At 50.7% G+C, this 14,407-nt stretch overlaps 1 protein-coding gene across 1 annotated transcript; it reads left to right on the top strand.

Annotated features, from left to right (window-relative positions):
* The first annotated feature begins 5,448 nt into the window (after positions 1–5,448).
* On the top strand, positions 5,449–13,386 carry LOC119107493 (sodium-dependent proline transporter). The gene is made up of 12 exons (XM_037230946.1): positions 5,449–5,578; positions 6,846–6,981; positions 7,287–7,472; positions 7,815–7,958; positions 8,544–8,696; positions 9,307–9,458; positions 9,785–10,023; positions 10,273–10,403; positions 10,641–10,876; positions 11,300–11,512; positions 11,852–12,022; positions 12,474–13,386. The coding sequence occupies exons 1-12, from the start codon at positions 5,537–5,539 to the stop codon at positions 12,615–12,617; spliced, it is 1,947 nt and encodes a 648-aa protein (XP_037086841.1). The 5' UTR covers positions 5,449–5,536; the 3' UTR covers positions 12,618–13,386.
* Positions 13,387–14,407: the final 1,021 nt, after the last annotated feature.

The following is a 14,407-nucleotide window of genomic DNA, read 5'->3' as shown; positions in this document are numbered from 1 at the left end:
AACTTTTCAACTACCCAGTTACATTGCATTTGTGAACGTATAACACCGGGTTGATGGCATTTTCTTAGTACTAGCAATTCATAGTACTTCGCAGCATGTAAGGAAAATGTTTGTAAGGGTTTTTCATTATCTTTATAAAGATGTGGCTTTAACATGCTCGTAATTGGCCGTTGATGCAGTGTTATAAGACCCATAACATAAATTGATATGCAAGTCACGGAGTTGTCTCTGTGTTTGGTGAGTGAAATGCGTGCTCTCTAACACAAACATTCTTTAAAAATGTGTGACATATTTACATCTTAACGATCTGACCAATGATGCAGGCTTCTATGACCTATGACCTATGGCTTGAGTAGGTGTGCATATCTCCCGCTCGTTCCCGCACATGGTAAGTGAAATACGCGTTTTCTTACAGCAACATTGGAGCCCGGCTGGGAGCCTTTCGCCAGTTATGTCTTTTTCGTGGTTGGCATAGTAGCTCATAATTGGCCCAGCATGCATGAGAAAAAGCATTCAAAAACCAAGCGATGCGAATCTAGTCATAAGATGCTGGAGAATCATGCCAGTCACCACAGAGACTTGCTTGCTTCCTGCGAGCAGACACGTTTGCGGATAATACGACTTGCTTGTTCAAAGGCAATTGTAACGGGGAAAAACAAAAAAGTAAAACAAAAAAGCCATAATGACAAATGCGTATCAAGGACACTTAAAACAAGCAGCTCTAAGCGCTTCATCAAGCGTTTTAAGGTGAGTGTACGTCCATTCTACTCACGCTCATGGTCCTTCCCGCCTTTGGAGACCGGGAGCCAGCTGTCATCCGTGTTGCAATCACACGTCATGCAAAGTTAACACGTTGAGCGTGTAAACACGCAAGTACAAGTAAGCACGCCGCTACACGTACGATGTGTTTTCCTCGACAGTGCAGCACATGTCCAAACAGGCACGTGACACATTTGCCGGTCGGGAACATCCTGTGAATCTCAACCAAGATGGCTCGCTGGAAACCTGAACCTAAGCGGCCGTACTGGGTGGTCTTCCAGCACCAGTGCGCCTCCGTCACAACCCCCCGCGAGAGCCCCACTACGCATCGAACGGTGACCCAGCATCCAAAGATCAGCACACTTGTGTCATTCTAACACTGCTCGTGCTTGTAACTAACTTCTGTGAATGCCCATGCACTGCTGAAGCATTTGGCTGAGGCTGAGGCAGCAGGGTAATGACGTCAGCAGGGCCCACCATGGCGCGCATTAATGCCTCGCGGACGAACGGTGCTGGGAACCTGTCATATACAACGCTGTACTCATGGCCATGTGTTTATGTGGTTATACACAACAAAACGAGAAAGAAACGAAGATAAATAGATCCGGAGAATGTTCTGAATCTGTGCGTGCGGTCACGAAAATCACATCAAACTGATTCATGTTTGGTGCCAAATTGGTTTATATTGATAATTAATTATTTTGACATCTTTTTAATGATAGCGCCTGGAAAGATTTAGAATATGTTCTGGACCCAGATTCACCGGTATTCAATGTAAACTTCCACTTTCTTTTCAACTTTTTCAAAAGTGAACGTGGAAACTTTCATTTCCACGTTCACTTGAGACCACGAGTACGCAGCCTTGAGTCGTCAAGTTTTGACAATATAGCCAACGCCTCTTTGACAGCGTCGCTTGGCCAGTGCCTCCTGGTGTACTTAAGACCTCCAAGCATGGTAGTGTTTTAGTCCAAAGTGCTACAGGGTGAGAAAACGCAAAAGGTATCAATATCCAACCATTCGACCGAATTTGGTTTAAATCATTAAGTGTTCTTAGAATCATTATTTTCTTATTGCTTTAGAACCAAATTGCAACAGATGTACATTATGAGCAGAAGTAATGCCCTTCACCGCCCGCAGAGCGCCGTATCAGCACGCTGCAGCTCCAGCAAAGACCCTACCAACGGTAAAATAAGCGACACGGTAGTGCTATGTGAATCTCAAAATCGAGCTTTTGTCCTCGTTGTGAGTATCAAGCTCGGGTCTGCAAACAGCAATGACTTTGTGATATCGTCCACAGGCTCAACACATCTCGCTGATATATATATATATATATATATATATATATATATATATATATATATATATATGTGTGTGTGTGTGTGTGTGTGTGTGTGTGTGTGTGTGTGTGTATAGATACATGGGCCGAAAAATTAATCCATATGTCGTCGTTTACATAATCCAGTCATTCGGTAAAAGCTGTGCCGATAGCTTGCAGATTGAAAATATAGTTTATCTCATAGACACGGATTTTTTCCTGACTGCAAACCGCAATGTTTGACAGATTCACAACTGGAAAAAGAAGACAACGATTCATGCATCTTATTTCACTGGCCGCAGCAGTCCGCTTCCACCTCCTGGCCTATTCTCACCTACGAGAACACAAGAAGTCCGCATAGAAAAAGCTTTTGAATAAGACTGACGACGAATAATCTCAGCAACTAGAACAAAGCGTTGCGCGTTCGGGCTTATTGGCCTGCCCGGGACACCAGTGAATCAGGACGGAGAGCGACATTGGGTGACATCATCTGGGAATGATGCTCGTCACATTTCAGGAACAGTCTTTGTGGAGACGCGCAAGCTGGAAACGCCGCACAGATCCGCTGGAAGGAAGCTTGCGAGACTGTGCGCACTTGGGGGGGGGGGGGGGGGGGGGAAAACCTTGGAGGTGATGATCAAACTGCTAGTGCTCGCTTTTGACGTGCGTGTGATTTGTCTATTGACATTGATCACAGCACATGCCATCCAAAGCTGTCTAATATAATATCAGTTTCAATTTTATTTCACTGTCACAGCTTTCATTTCATTGTCACAGGGGGAGGGGGAAAACCTTGGAGGTGATGATCAAACTGCTAGTGCTCGCTTTTGACGTGCGTGTGATTTGTCTATTGACATTGATTACAGCACATGCCATCCAAAGCTGTCCAATATAATATCAGTTTCAATTTCATTTCATTGTCACAGCTTCCGGGAAGAGAAAAGTTGTCACCTCTTCAGATCAGAAATTCAGCGAAGATTGTGATTGTTTGCACTATCGTACCACTCCTAACCACACTACGGCGTGTATGACGTGATTCGAACGTCCGCACGTTTTCCTTGCGGGAGCGCACGGCTCAGGACGCCGCGCACACGGCCTCCGCCGGCGCCGGCGTGGCGTCAGGTAGTGCGCCTGTGCTGCTACCCGCGCGCCGCACCGTCTCCAGGCGCCGTTCGTTTCCGATATATACGGTGACTCGGCCGCCCGGTCATCCCCCCCCCCCCCCCCATCCCAGCGGCCGCCCGGAATGAGCTGTCTGTTAGACCGCCGTTTCCGTGACGTCAGCGTCCGGCTCGCCCGCCTCCGGACCCCACCCCCCTCCGGACCGGGAAGGCCGGCACCGCGAGTGACGGCCACCCGGCGGGGAGTCCCAAACGACACGCCCACGTGACGAGGACGGCTGGATCGCTGCTGTCCCGGGCTGCATGCCGATAGGCATGCCGGCACCTGAACACTCCTTCGCAGGGCTCACAGGGTTGGGTGCGTATCAGGCTGTTGGCTTTTCCTGTTGTTGCTTTTGCTGCTGACGTAAATGGATTGGCTTCTACCAAAAATCTGCCAGACTTTTTGTTACAGGGTAAATATCTTGGCGCAGAAAAGCATCCGTTGGGACCTAACAGACGCAGAACGCCGACAACTTTAATACGTTCGGCTCCACTGAGATGCACGCAATCTTAGAAGTATATTAAAAGCTGGACGCTCGTTTACATTCATTGAAAGCGCGCTAGCAGCTACAGCTGTCGGACAAGAGCATTCACCACAGAGTTTTGTGCACAAGTGCAAAACTCTGTGGTGAAGCGACTTGACCCGCAGCCACCACCGCTGAGACATAATAGTAGAGAGCTGCGCCCTTTTCGTCGGATTCATTCATATCGCTATTCTCAGCAGGTGTTGCTCTCCGAATATAAATAATTATGCAGCCAGATGTGAGCATCTAAGAGCCGTGCAGGAACAAAGTGCGGCTCCCGTATGCACCAGCACGTACGGAGGTGCGTTACACGGTGACAGCAATTTCAGCCATAGTGATGCAGCGAGGTCACAAGAACACAGGCTCGCATTTCAGCGTGCCTTGGCTTCGCTTGACGTCCGACCACCCCACACTCATGAGTGCCACCCACATGCTGGAGCTAGCCCACCCCGTGTCAGACGCTGCAGGTTCTGCGTTTTGCACGGAGAAGAATGAACAAATACCCCGTGCAGAAACGCATCATTCTCGCCAAGGTCAATGCACCTGAACCCACCGCATCACCAGACGTCTGCTAAATAATATTGCCGAACAGCTCCCGTTTTTACCACTGCCATATCGTATGCCAGGCGTTGTCCGTCCGTCCGGTGGAATGGCGCTGCCGAGAGCTATCATCCGTCCGTCTCCGAGCAATGAAAAGGGCAATGAACGTGTCGACATAGAAACGGGCACCAAGCGGTTTGTGGCCGCGTGATCCAGGACTTGACCTAAATTGCAAGAGACAGCGATGCTGGTTGTGGTTGTGGTATAGTGTAAACACACCTGAAAATGTGTATCGGTAGACGCCCGCGACCACGAGAATGGGATGTCACCAAACATTGGTTGGCGATGCCAGTGCAATCTTGAACAATCGTAATAAATTTTGTCGTTACCATGGGGGTATATAAATAGACTCCAATACGTGCAACATATGCTGTCACGCTCACTGGATCAAACAGGTGCAAACTTAACACGAAAGAACAAAATTGGGCAAACATGTGCAAACAAACTATTTGTTCACACACTGACTGCGTTGCCCGCTAATGCACAAGTGACGCATTAAGGACGTGCGCGAGGCTCCGTGCCAGGCATGCCGAACTACGGGACAGTCATATCGCCACAGCATTACACACACTGGTACCGGCAGCGGTAAACGAATCACCGCACACCATCTGGTTACACCTCCATGACGCATCGCAATTACCTGTCAGGGACGCTTACGATCGGAGCTCCCGCCACTGAGCCGTGTTAGCGGCAGTCGTGAGCTGGTCGGTCCAGCGCATCGGGTGACGTAACACGGTCATCAGTCAGGTGCCTCCTGCGTTTGTTACCGTTGCCTGCGCGGCTTTCCCAGACGCCGGTCACCTATCGGTCCCTCCGAGCGAGCCCCCTCCCGCGACACGTCATAAGTCGCGTTTTGCCACCTAGTCATCGCCGCACGGCTGCTCGCCTTCACGCCGGAAGGGGGACTGACCGCATCCGCCGCCACCCCCCCCCCCCCCCTCCCCAGCCCCGTCCTGCCAGCCCGGCATGCACCGCCTCCCGACCTATCAGACGCACGCGGGCCTGGGACATCTAGTGACGTCATGGGGACCACTTGCTGCCGACGTATAATTACCGCGGAAGAAAATGCTCCAGCTTGAGTGTGGAACAAGCAGGCGAGCGGACTGGTACACCGCCACGGACGGCTTTTGTCAGACCTGCTTGAACGATCAGCGATTCGAACATAGAAGACTGACATGAAGTTTTGGAGTGGGAAGTTCCCGTGGTCCAGACGTGAGGTAAGAGGCTCGACGTTGTGAGCGAAATCCCTGGTGGCCCTGCCATTTTAACAAGTCGTATACCCGCATCGCCTCGAACATTGCGATTGACTTTGATCGTGGTTGAAGATTCACACCGTGCTTTGATCGTGGTTGAAGATTCACACCGTGCTTTGATCGTGGCTGAAGATTCACACCGTGCTTTGATCGTGGTTGAAGATTCACACCGTGCTTTGATCGTGGTTGAAGATTCACACCGTGCTTTGATCGTGGTTGAAGATTCACACCGTGCTTTGATCGTGGTTGAAGATTGACATCGCTCTTCTCTTCGCACGAAGAGAAACAGGCGCTGCTGTCAATGGCACATCATTTAGCTTACTTTGCATTGCATGTTGTCTTCTTCGGATGCCTTGCACAAAACCAGGGCAAAATACGTAATGATTGACTAATGTGATAATTTTATGTGAATTCGTTATCTGTTAATCCCGAGTGCGATCGCTTAATGCGGGAGCTTGCGCGTAAGTGGTGATATCAAAATATTTCGACATTTTGTTAGCTTCGTTGACTCTCCGCACGACTGCGCATCCCCCAGCCGACGACATGAAGTGTTCATATCAAATTAAGGTCTTCTCGCAGGGACATGTGCTACCGTAATGTGCGAGATGGCCCGCTATCCGTCAGTCGCATAAAGGAATTTTTAACACAATGGCTTGTAAAAAGTAATGGCCGACAGTGGTGCAAAATGACAAAATCGAGCTGGAGGCTGCAAAAGGACCTCGGTAAATTTGCAGCAGCGGTCTGGCAGTAGGTAGCATGGGTACCCCAGCAACTCATTAAGCTGCACCGTGAAATCCAACCTTGCATTGGTAAAGAAAAACATGAAAGCCCAATTTTGTCTGATATATAAAACTTGGCTCTAAGTGACAGCACTGTTATTACTTGCGTGCAAGCGAAACGACTCCCCATGCTTTGTTTCTGGCCTGTGAACTGTTGCCGAACGAATTTGCTTTTGGAATCGCGCTGATGTTTTAATCGACGAATAAAGCACACCTATATATAAGCAGGAAACACTCGATATGACGCGCGAGACAAACATGCTCGGCTTTCCTGTAATGTCGTTGCCCCTCATGGTGTTCTGCCGGTGCCCATGTGCAGGCATCGTTGGACGCTGGAGCACGAGTATGGGGAGGGGCGGACTACACCAAAGGCCTTTTTTATAGGATATTGCACATGGAATGCCCCCGCGTATCAGCTTAATGCCCGTTTGACACCTGACCTTTGTCCTCAGGCGCACGTCGTGAACCCCCAGGCAGCCTCTCCCGAACAGTTTGTGGACACCCTCTACGAAGGCGATGAGAATCCCGAGAGGGGTAACTGGACTGGCAAGCTCGACTTCCTGCTCTCCTGCCTGGGATACGCTGTTGGTATGCCACTGTGCCGAAAACTGCATCTTGCGTTTACAAGAGCATCAAGTGCCTTCATTCAGCTCACTGATAAGTTAAAAGAGCTTGAATTCCGAGGCAATGCCAACTGTAACGCAATGACCCCAGTTTATAGGGCAGATCATGTGTTGAGTTGGTTTTGAGGACGTGATGTTTCCAGTAGTTACTCACCAACTGTAACGCAATGACCCCAGTTTATAGGGCAGATCATGTGTTGAGTTGGTTTTGAGGACGTGATGTTTCCAGTAGTTACTCACCATTTCACCGTGTCCATGTGGCGTCCGCAGGCCTCGGCAACGTGTGGCGGTTCCCTTACCTCTGCTACCAGAACGGCGGCGGCGCCTTCCTTATCCCGTACGCCATCATGCTGCTGGGCCTGGGCATCCCTCTCTTCCTGCTGGAGCTCACCATCGGCCAGTACAGCTCCATGGCGCCTATCACGCTCTTCAAGAACTACGCACCCGCACTGAGGGGTGAGCCCAGCGTCGCCGAGCCGCCGTGATGTCACAGACATGCTGTAACGTCGCAGAGCTGCTGTGACGTCGCAGAGCTGCTGTGATGTCTCAGAGCTGCTGTGATGTCTCAGAGCTGCTGTGATGTCTCAGAGCTGCTGTTTGCAAACGGTGCGGCGGGAAGCAGCCGTGCTTGCGACGGCGTTCATGTGGAGGGAGGGGGGGTTGAGAGAGAGAGAACTGGTGTCGCACGAGCATTCCATCGATGTCCATGTCCTGAAAGGGTGAAATCTTGTGCGCACATTCGGTTCGAAATCCCTTGCCCCTTTTAAGAGCCGTGATTAAACAGCATGCCGGTTCCAGGACTGGGCGTGGCCATGTTCCTGGCTTCCGTGGCGGTGGGCCTCTACTACAACATGATCATCGCCTGGACGGTGTACTACAGCTACTCCAGCATGACCTCAGATCTGCCCTGGCAGTACTGCGGCCAGGAATTCAATACACCACGTGAGTGAATCCACCGCCGCGCTGGCTGGAGTTGTCGACATCGGCTCTATCTACGCCCGGATGAATCAGCCGCATGCAACTGGGAGCCGTCGCACGTCGCTGATGACACAAAACACCTGGCTTTTACACCATTGTATTGTGCATTCGTCGCACGCCATCGTGCACAGCGGATGTGCTGTACGCTGATTGTTGAGGGTCACTCGCTGTAGCTTTGACAACATGCTGGCTATCTTCCCGCTATCCTACCGCTCTCGGTTTTGCCGACGTTGCAATCGAGTGCGAGGTCAGGCGAGGTTTATCAGAATTCCTGGTCGCAATCTTCGCAGCCGTGCGGACTCGCGGCACTTGCAAGGGAGGTCCAATTGCATCACGTCTTATCGGCTGGAATGCACAAGCTGCCACATGCGACGTAGGCTGTTGACTGTTGTTCATGTTGACTGCATGCAACACGGTGGTGCCAACGCAAGCGTGCGAGCCGACGCCAGCACAACGCCCGCCGTGCGGTTCGTGATTCATATTGAACCAGAGGCAAACATGCGCTGCAGCAGGCCGAGTGCACAAGTAATACCAACTCCCCGCTTCTAGATTGCTTCAGCAACAGCGAGTACGAACGATGCGACGCCATGTACGGCAACACCACGTGGTGGATCTACAACTACGGCCACTGCATCACCAACACGACTGAAGCCGACCAACTGCAGGTCAACAGCACCGTACCCGTGGCCAACCGGACTTCGCGTGAGTTTCCGTCCTTATGTCGACCGCGGGGGGGGGGGGCTTGCACATGCACTTTGGCCCGTTAATCCATTGCATATGCACTTGAGATCCGCTGTCAAGATCTTGCAGATCATTACAGCTAAACGGGCTTGAAGTTGTCTGCTTGGAACTATTGAATAAATAGCACAATTTCCTATTTCTGTAACTTAATTGCTGGGCGATTGTTACCAGACACCGTATGCAACTTATTATACACTTATGGTATCTTAAACCTCAAAAGTTATCGCTGTGAATTAGTTATTGTATCGTATTTTGTACGAGCCAATTAAGGAGTTATGAATTATTCAACTTAACTACAAGTGTAGATTCTATATTAGAAACCATGTGTACCAGCCGATTTGTGCGTCGTTCGTCCGAACATGTTGGCCCGTTAGCACGTGCTGTCAGTGTACCACAATGTAGTCACCACAGGGACACTAAGAAAAGCCCGCACCAGTCAAAGATCGTATCCCAACGCGTCATCAGACCCCCTGCATCCTGCCTGACCTGTAGCACCCAGGTCATTTGTCATGTGACGCGGCGTCCCCTCACGCCAAGCGCTCTTGATAACGCCGGCGCCTGTGCCCCGCAGCGGCCGAGGAGTACTTCACGCATCACGTGCTGAATCTGAGCGGCGGGATCGACCACCTGGGCCAGGTGCAATGGGGCTTGCTGCTGTCACTGTTCATCGCCTGGATGGTGGTGGGCGCTGCTCTCATCAAGGGCGTCAAGTCCTCCGGAAAGGTAACACGTATTCCGCCACGGACAATATTTGAGTGTAATGTAACATATAATATCAGGTTTGAGTAGATTGTTTGCATCGTCACACGGAACAGGCTGTCGCGTTAGGCTGGCTCGCGAAGCTAAATGCTGTGCATAGAGAAAACACTGAGCAGCAAAATGTTCACGAGTGTTTGGAAAGGGCCTTCGAGGTCTCCCTAGCCGGGTGTTTATGTTAACATACATCTGGGCTATGTACTTCGGTACAGATTATATACCGATTACAGATTCCGTACAGATAAGTCATTCATTTCGTATGTTATATAACCACTACCTGTCTATGCCTTCAGGTGGTTTACTTCACGGCACTCTTCCCATACGTCGTGCTTATTATCCTGCTGATCCGAGGTGTTACCCTGCCGGGGGCTTACGAAGGCATCAAGTTCTATATCGTGCCGGACTACTCCAAACTGACCGACATCAGCGTGTGGGTGGCGGCCGCCGTGCAGATCTTCTACTCGCTCAGCATCGCAAGCGGAGGACTGATCACCCTCGCCAGCTACAACAAATTCCACAACAACGTTATCAGGTACAGCCAGCGCGCAGAGCGCAGAGCGCAGAGCACGGGGCACTCGGTCTGACGTCACCATGCGTGGTGCGCACCCTCCAGGGCTTGTATGCCTCCCGTGAAGGCCGTCAAACTTGAAAGTGTAAAGAGTTAGGCATGTCGCCAGTACCTCGGACTTCATGCTTCAGCCGGCCGGCGTAACGCCTGAACGCCGGGCGACCCTTTCCCGGCCCGCACCTCGGCTTATGTTGCATTATGCTACGTTTTTAGGGACACGCTGATCGTTTGCTTCGGTAACTGCTGCACGTCGGTGTTTGCCGGGTTCGCCATCTTCTCCGTGCTTGGCTTCATGGCCCGGGAGCTGGGCGTTCCCGTCTCAGAGGTGGTCTCCAGTGGATCAGGTACGGCTGCAATTGGCGCGCGGATAGCCAGCAATTGGAGCATGTGATGCCACGGACTGTTGTCTCTTCGTGTATATAAAATGTATAATCACCGCCGCATTGTGCGTTGCATTTCATTTCCCCTCAGTAACTCTGTGTTCGGTGCCGTCTCAATTGTCCGTAACCTTGCTCGACGCCTTGTGGATGTGCAGCTGCCGTTCCGGTCGCATGCTGAACTTGACGGATTGTGTGCCGCAGGCCTGGCGTTCGTGGCGTACCCGGACCTGGTGACGCGCCTGCCCGTCTCCACACTGTGGGCGCTACTCTTCTTCCTCATGCTCTTCACGCTCGGCCTAGACTCGCAGTTCGCCATCGTCGAAAACATTGTCACCTGCCTGCTGGACGAGTTCCCTAAGCTGCGCGCCAAGAAGCCCTGGGTGGTTGTGGGAGTCTGCGTTATTCTCTTCCTCCTGGGCATCCCACTCACCACCCAGGTATGACAGCGACATTCGCATTGCTGTGTGTATTGTTACATTGAATTTCCCGTAATGCTGTTGTGGAGACCCGCTCTGTGCTTCTCGGCCCAGGTCCCGCACAATCCCACACAGTGTAGCGCTCCTTAGTTAGACAAGCAAAAGCCGTAGTTAAAAAATGTCCACTGTCCCTCTGAGGATTAATATCTAGATTCACTAAATGCCTAATTTTTTGTGTTCTATGAGATTCACGAGATATAACCATTAACTTAATCAACTTGACTTAACCAAATGCTCTTTTCACACGCCGAAATTTAGAAAGCACAGCTATAAGTTCGACTGAATTTTGTGAAGCAAGAATCTTTTCATATTTTGGCGTTCGTCACTGAATTCGACGTCACTCGTGGTTATCGGCTAATCTGCTGGGCTCTTCGCAATTTCTAGGGCGGACGCTACATTCTCGATCTGCTGGACTACTACGCGGCCGGCTGGCCCTACCTCGTCATTGGCCTAACAGAGCTGCTCGCCATGTACTGGCTGTACGGCATCCGCAACTACTACCGCGACCTCCTGGCCATCCAGGGCTTCAGTCCTGGCATGCGCCTGAAGGCCCACCTCACGGCCATTTACGGCACCGTCTCGCCCCTGCTGGTCGGGGTGAGTGACGCGCTGGATACTCCGGGACCGCTGACCTCGGCCTGGACGTGACGTCGCGCTGGGCTGGACTCATCATCGTCTGCGAGTTTGCCGGGGAGCGTCAGCGGCACGCGTGGATGTGGTCCGCGTGAATTAATGAAATTCGTTGGATTAATTAAAAAGCAGGTCCCGAAGGCCTTCGTGCTGTCGGCTGTGCAGGCAGATGATTCTATCTGCAGACTAAGTTCACGGTTATAGTTCACAGACCATATGGACAATGCTCATGTCATTTTATCGTACCTGTCGTTCCTCTTGTTAGGTGTCGTAAATCGGCCTTCAACTCTGACTCTGTTTCCTCAGGTGGTACTGATTCTGGGCTGGGCGAACTTCACCCCGCTGGTCTCTGGAGGATATAAATACCCCGCATATGCCAATGGCATAGGTTGGGCGGTGGCCATCCTCATCATCTCAGTGATCCCGCTAGGCTTCATCTACAATGTCGTCGTCGAGCAGAAGGGAAACATTCTGGATGTAAGTCGAGCCGTGCTCGTGCTGCTTGATTGTGCCATGGGTTACAGAAAAAGACTAAATGAGTTGCCTTGGGACAATCCCTCCGCTGTGGTTACTGAGGTTGAGCAGAACCCTGTAGGACCCAGGGAAAGGCGCTGCATAGAGAGAACGTATCATGTTTGTGTGGTGCACAGTGTTTTCTGCGAAGAGCCAGGCAGCCCACCAATTTGATTAACCAGGAGCTCCAGACCTTGGTACAGCTTTCCTTGTGCTTACATATATCTTGCAGCTCTGGACATATACAATAGGCTCAATGAGCTCAATGCAGCGTAGCCCTAGAGTTTCCCACGCGCTTTGAAGCCTGCTACGCTCGATGACGCTTGTCTTGAGTGATGACATTCGCCTCGGGTGGATGTTTCTGACGTGTATGCGTCGTCACCCGCCGCCTCCTCACCGGCGTGTGCTTCCACAGCGGCTGCGGCAGAGCATACAGCCGACGGAGGCGTGGTCCCAGCACTCGCGGAATATCGCTCTGAAGGAGAAGACAACCGCTGCCGAGGATGGTTTCGACACACCGTCCAGCGACCTCTACCCCGAGCTCACCAGCCAGTTGTAGTGGTGCACTCTAAGCCGTGACGAGGCCCATGGAGGGAGAAGGGGGTCTTTTACCACAGTGTTTTACGGAGTGTTTTGGGACTTGCATCAGTGTTTGAAAAAGAGCTGCTGTTTTCGTCCGAGGATCTGTGTAGCTCGGGAGCTAGAGTGCTAGTCGTCAGTGGTTTGGCCTGCGACGAATTTGCCACTCTGAAGCACTGCGATCAGTGCTGAGGAGGTCCAACGCTGTAGGCATGCATTTAGCGTACGGTAATGTGACATACGCGAGTGTGGTCAGTATTTTGAGCCCGCCTTAGGGAGGCACGTTTCTTGCTTGTTATGTGCGGGACCAATTTTTATATACTGCCTCGAGATGCAGTTGTGTACTATGTTCATGTTGTGTGATTTAGCTCACACCACCAGTATTCCATATGTGGAAATGATACCAGTGTGAATGTTCACAAGATATTCATTTTGAATGAGGTGGTGCCCTTCATGTGAAGTGACGAGCTTGCAGTGACTAAAGGGACTGTGATGTGCTGGGGTATGTTGTGGTTTTCCAGTTTTGCTACCTGTTTGTGCTGCATCTGGACTCCCACTGAATACAAAAGTTGCACGTACTCGGGGCATGACGTCGATTTTTCCATAACAAGCTGGGCAACGCGACGGGCATAACTAGCAGACCAAAGTTCACAAACTTGTCTCGATTGAAATTCGCATATTTTAAAACGACTATGATGCCCCGTGCCGTGTACTTCGTAAGCCACATGGAAGCACCGCGACGGCAGTCACTGACAGAAAGCCTGACTGACCCCCAAGGATCGCGCTCCTCTCCCTCGGGGCTCAGCCCAGAGGTGATCTGAGATCGAGGCGCCGGTGACCGGTTCCGATTGGGCCTTCAGAACCTGATCTGTTCGTCCAGCTCTTACCTCGTCGACGTCAAAAGCGTCCGGCATTGGCTCTAATCAATTTGCAGGTTCTGTAGCATGAGTCCTGACAGACATTACGACAGTGCAGCGTTACACCGAACGTTATATGCAGCGTCGGACGACACGGCGCAATCAGCAAACTCTCCGGCAATTCATCCGAGCCAAGCTTTCCGGCAATTCATCCGAGCCAATTTCTCAACACTTAATGAGTTTCCTGCAACCAACATGGTTGACCAATACTTAAGGGAAACTTGCGCTGAAGTGACGAACCTGTTTTACCGTACTCATAAGGTACTGTATTGACAATGCAGTTTTTTTTTGTTTTTTTTTTTTGTTTGGTTCGAACAAGAGTCCTTGCGGCCATAAATCGCCATTGCATAGCTGCGGGATGAAGGGAAGTGAATCGTAGCGGGACAACGCCACATGGAGCTGGGGGTCTATACCCGCAGGCCTAGCCCGCACAGCGACCCCTACACGAGGCAGGGACTGGGCCCCCGGACGGGAACCCCATCAACGGGCGCTTAATCCCCTCATGACTGGTGCAATATGCATCTTGCCCGGGACAAACGGGGCGTCGCAGGATGCATAATGAAGTGGAAATAAAGAGAAAAGGGCTGATGCAAGACATATGACAGTGCAGCAGCACCGCACAAGAATATAGGCATGATGCCTATGAAGAAAAGCACAATGTTTTGTGAACACTATAGTAAGTTACTCCCAGATATCAAATATATATATATATATATATATATATATATATATATATATATATATATATATATATTCTTATCTTATATATATATATCTTATATATATATAGATCACTTATATATATATATATATACTTATACATATATATTTCTATATATAAATATATATATAT

The sequence above is a fragment of the Pollicipes pollicipes genome, unplaced genomic scaffold (assembly GCF_011947565.3).
Source record: "Pollicipes pollicipes isolate AB1234 unplaced genomic scaffold, Ppol_2.1 Scaffold_6686;HRSCAF=7923_pilon_pilon_pilon, whole genome shotgun sequence".
Lineage (NCBI taxonomy): Eukaryota > Metazoa > Arthropoda > Thecostraca > Pollicipedomorpha > Pollicipedidae > Pollicipes > Pollicipes pollicipes.
The sequence above is the reverse complement of the archived record's forward strand: the minus strand, read 5'-3'. Positions and strand labels throughout refer to the sequence as shown.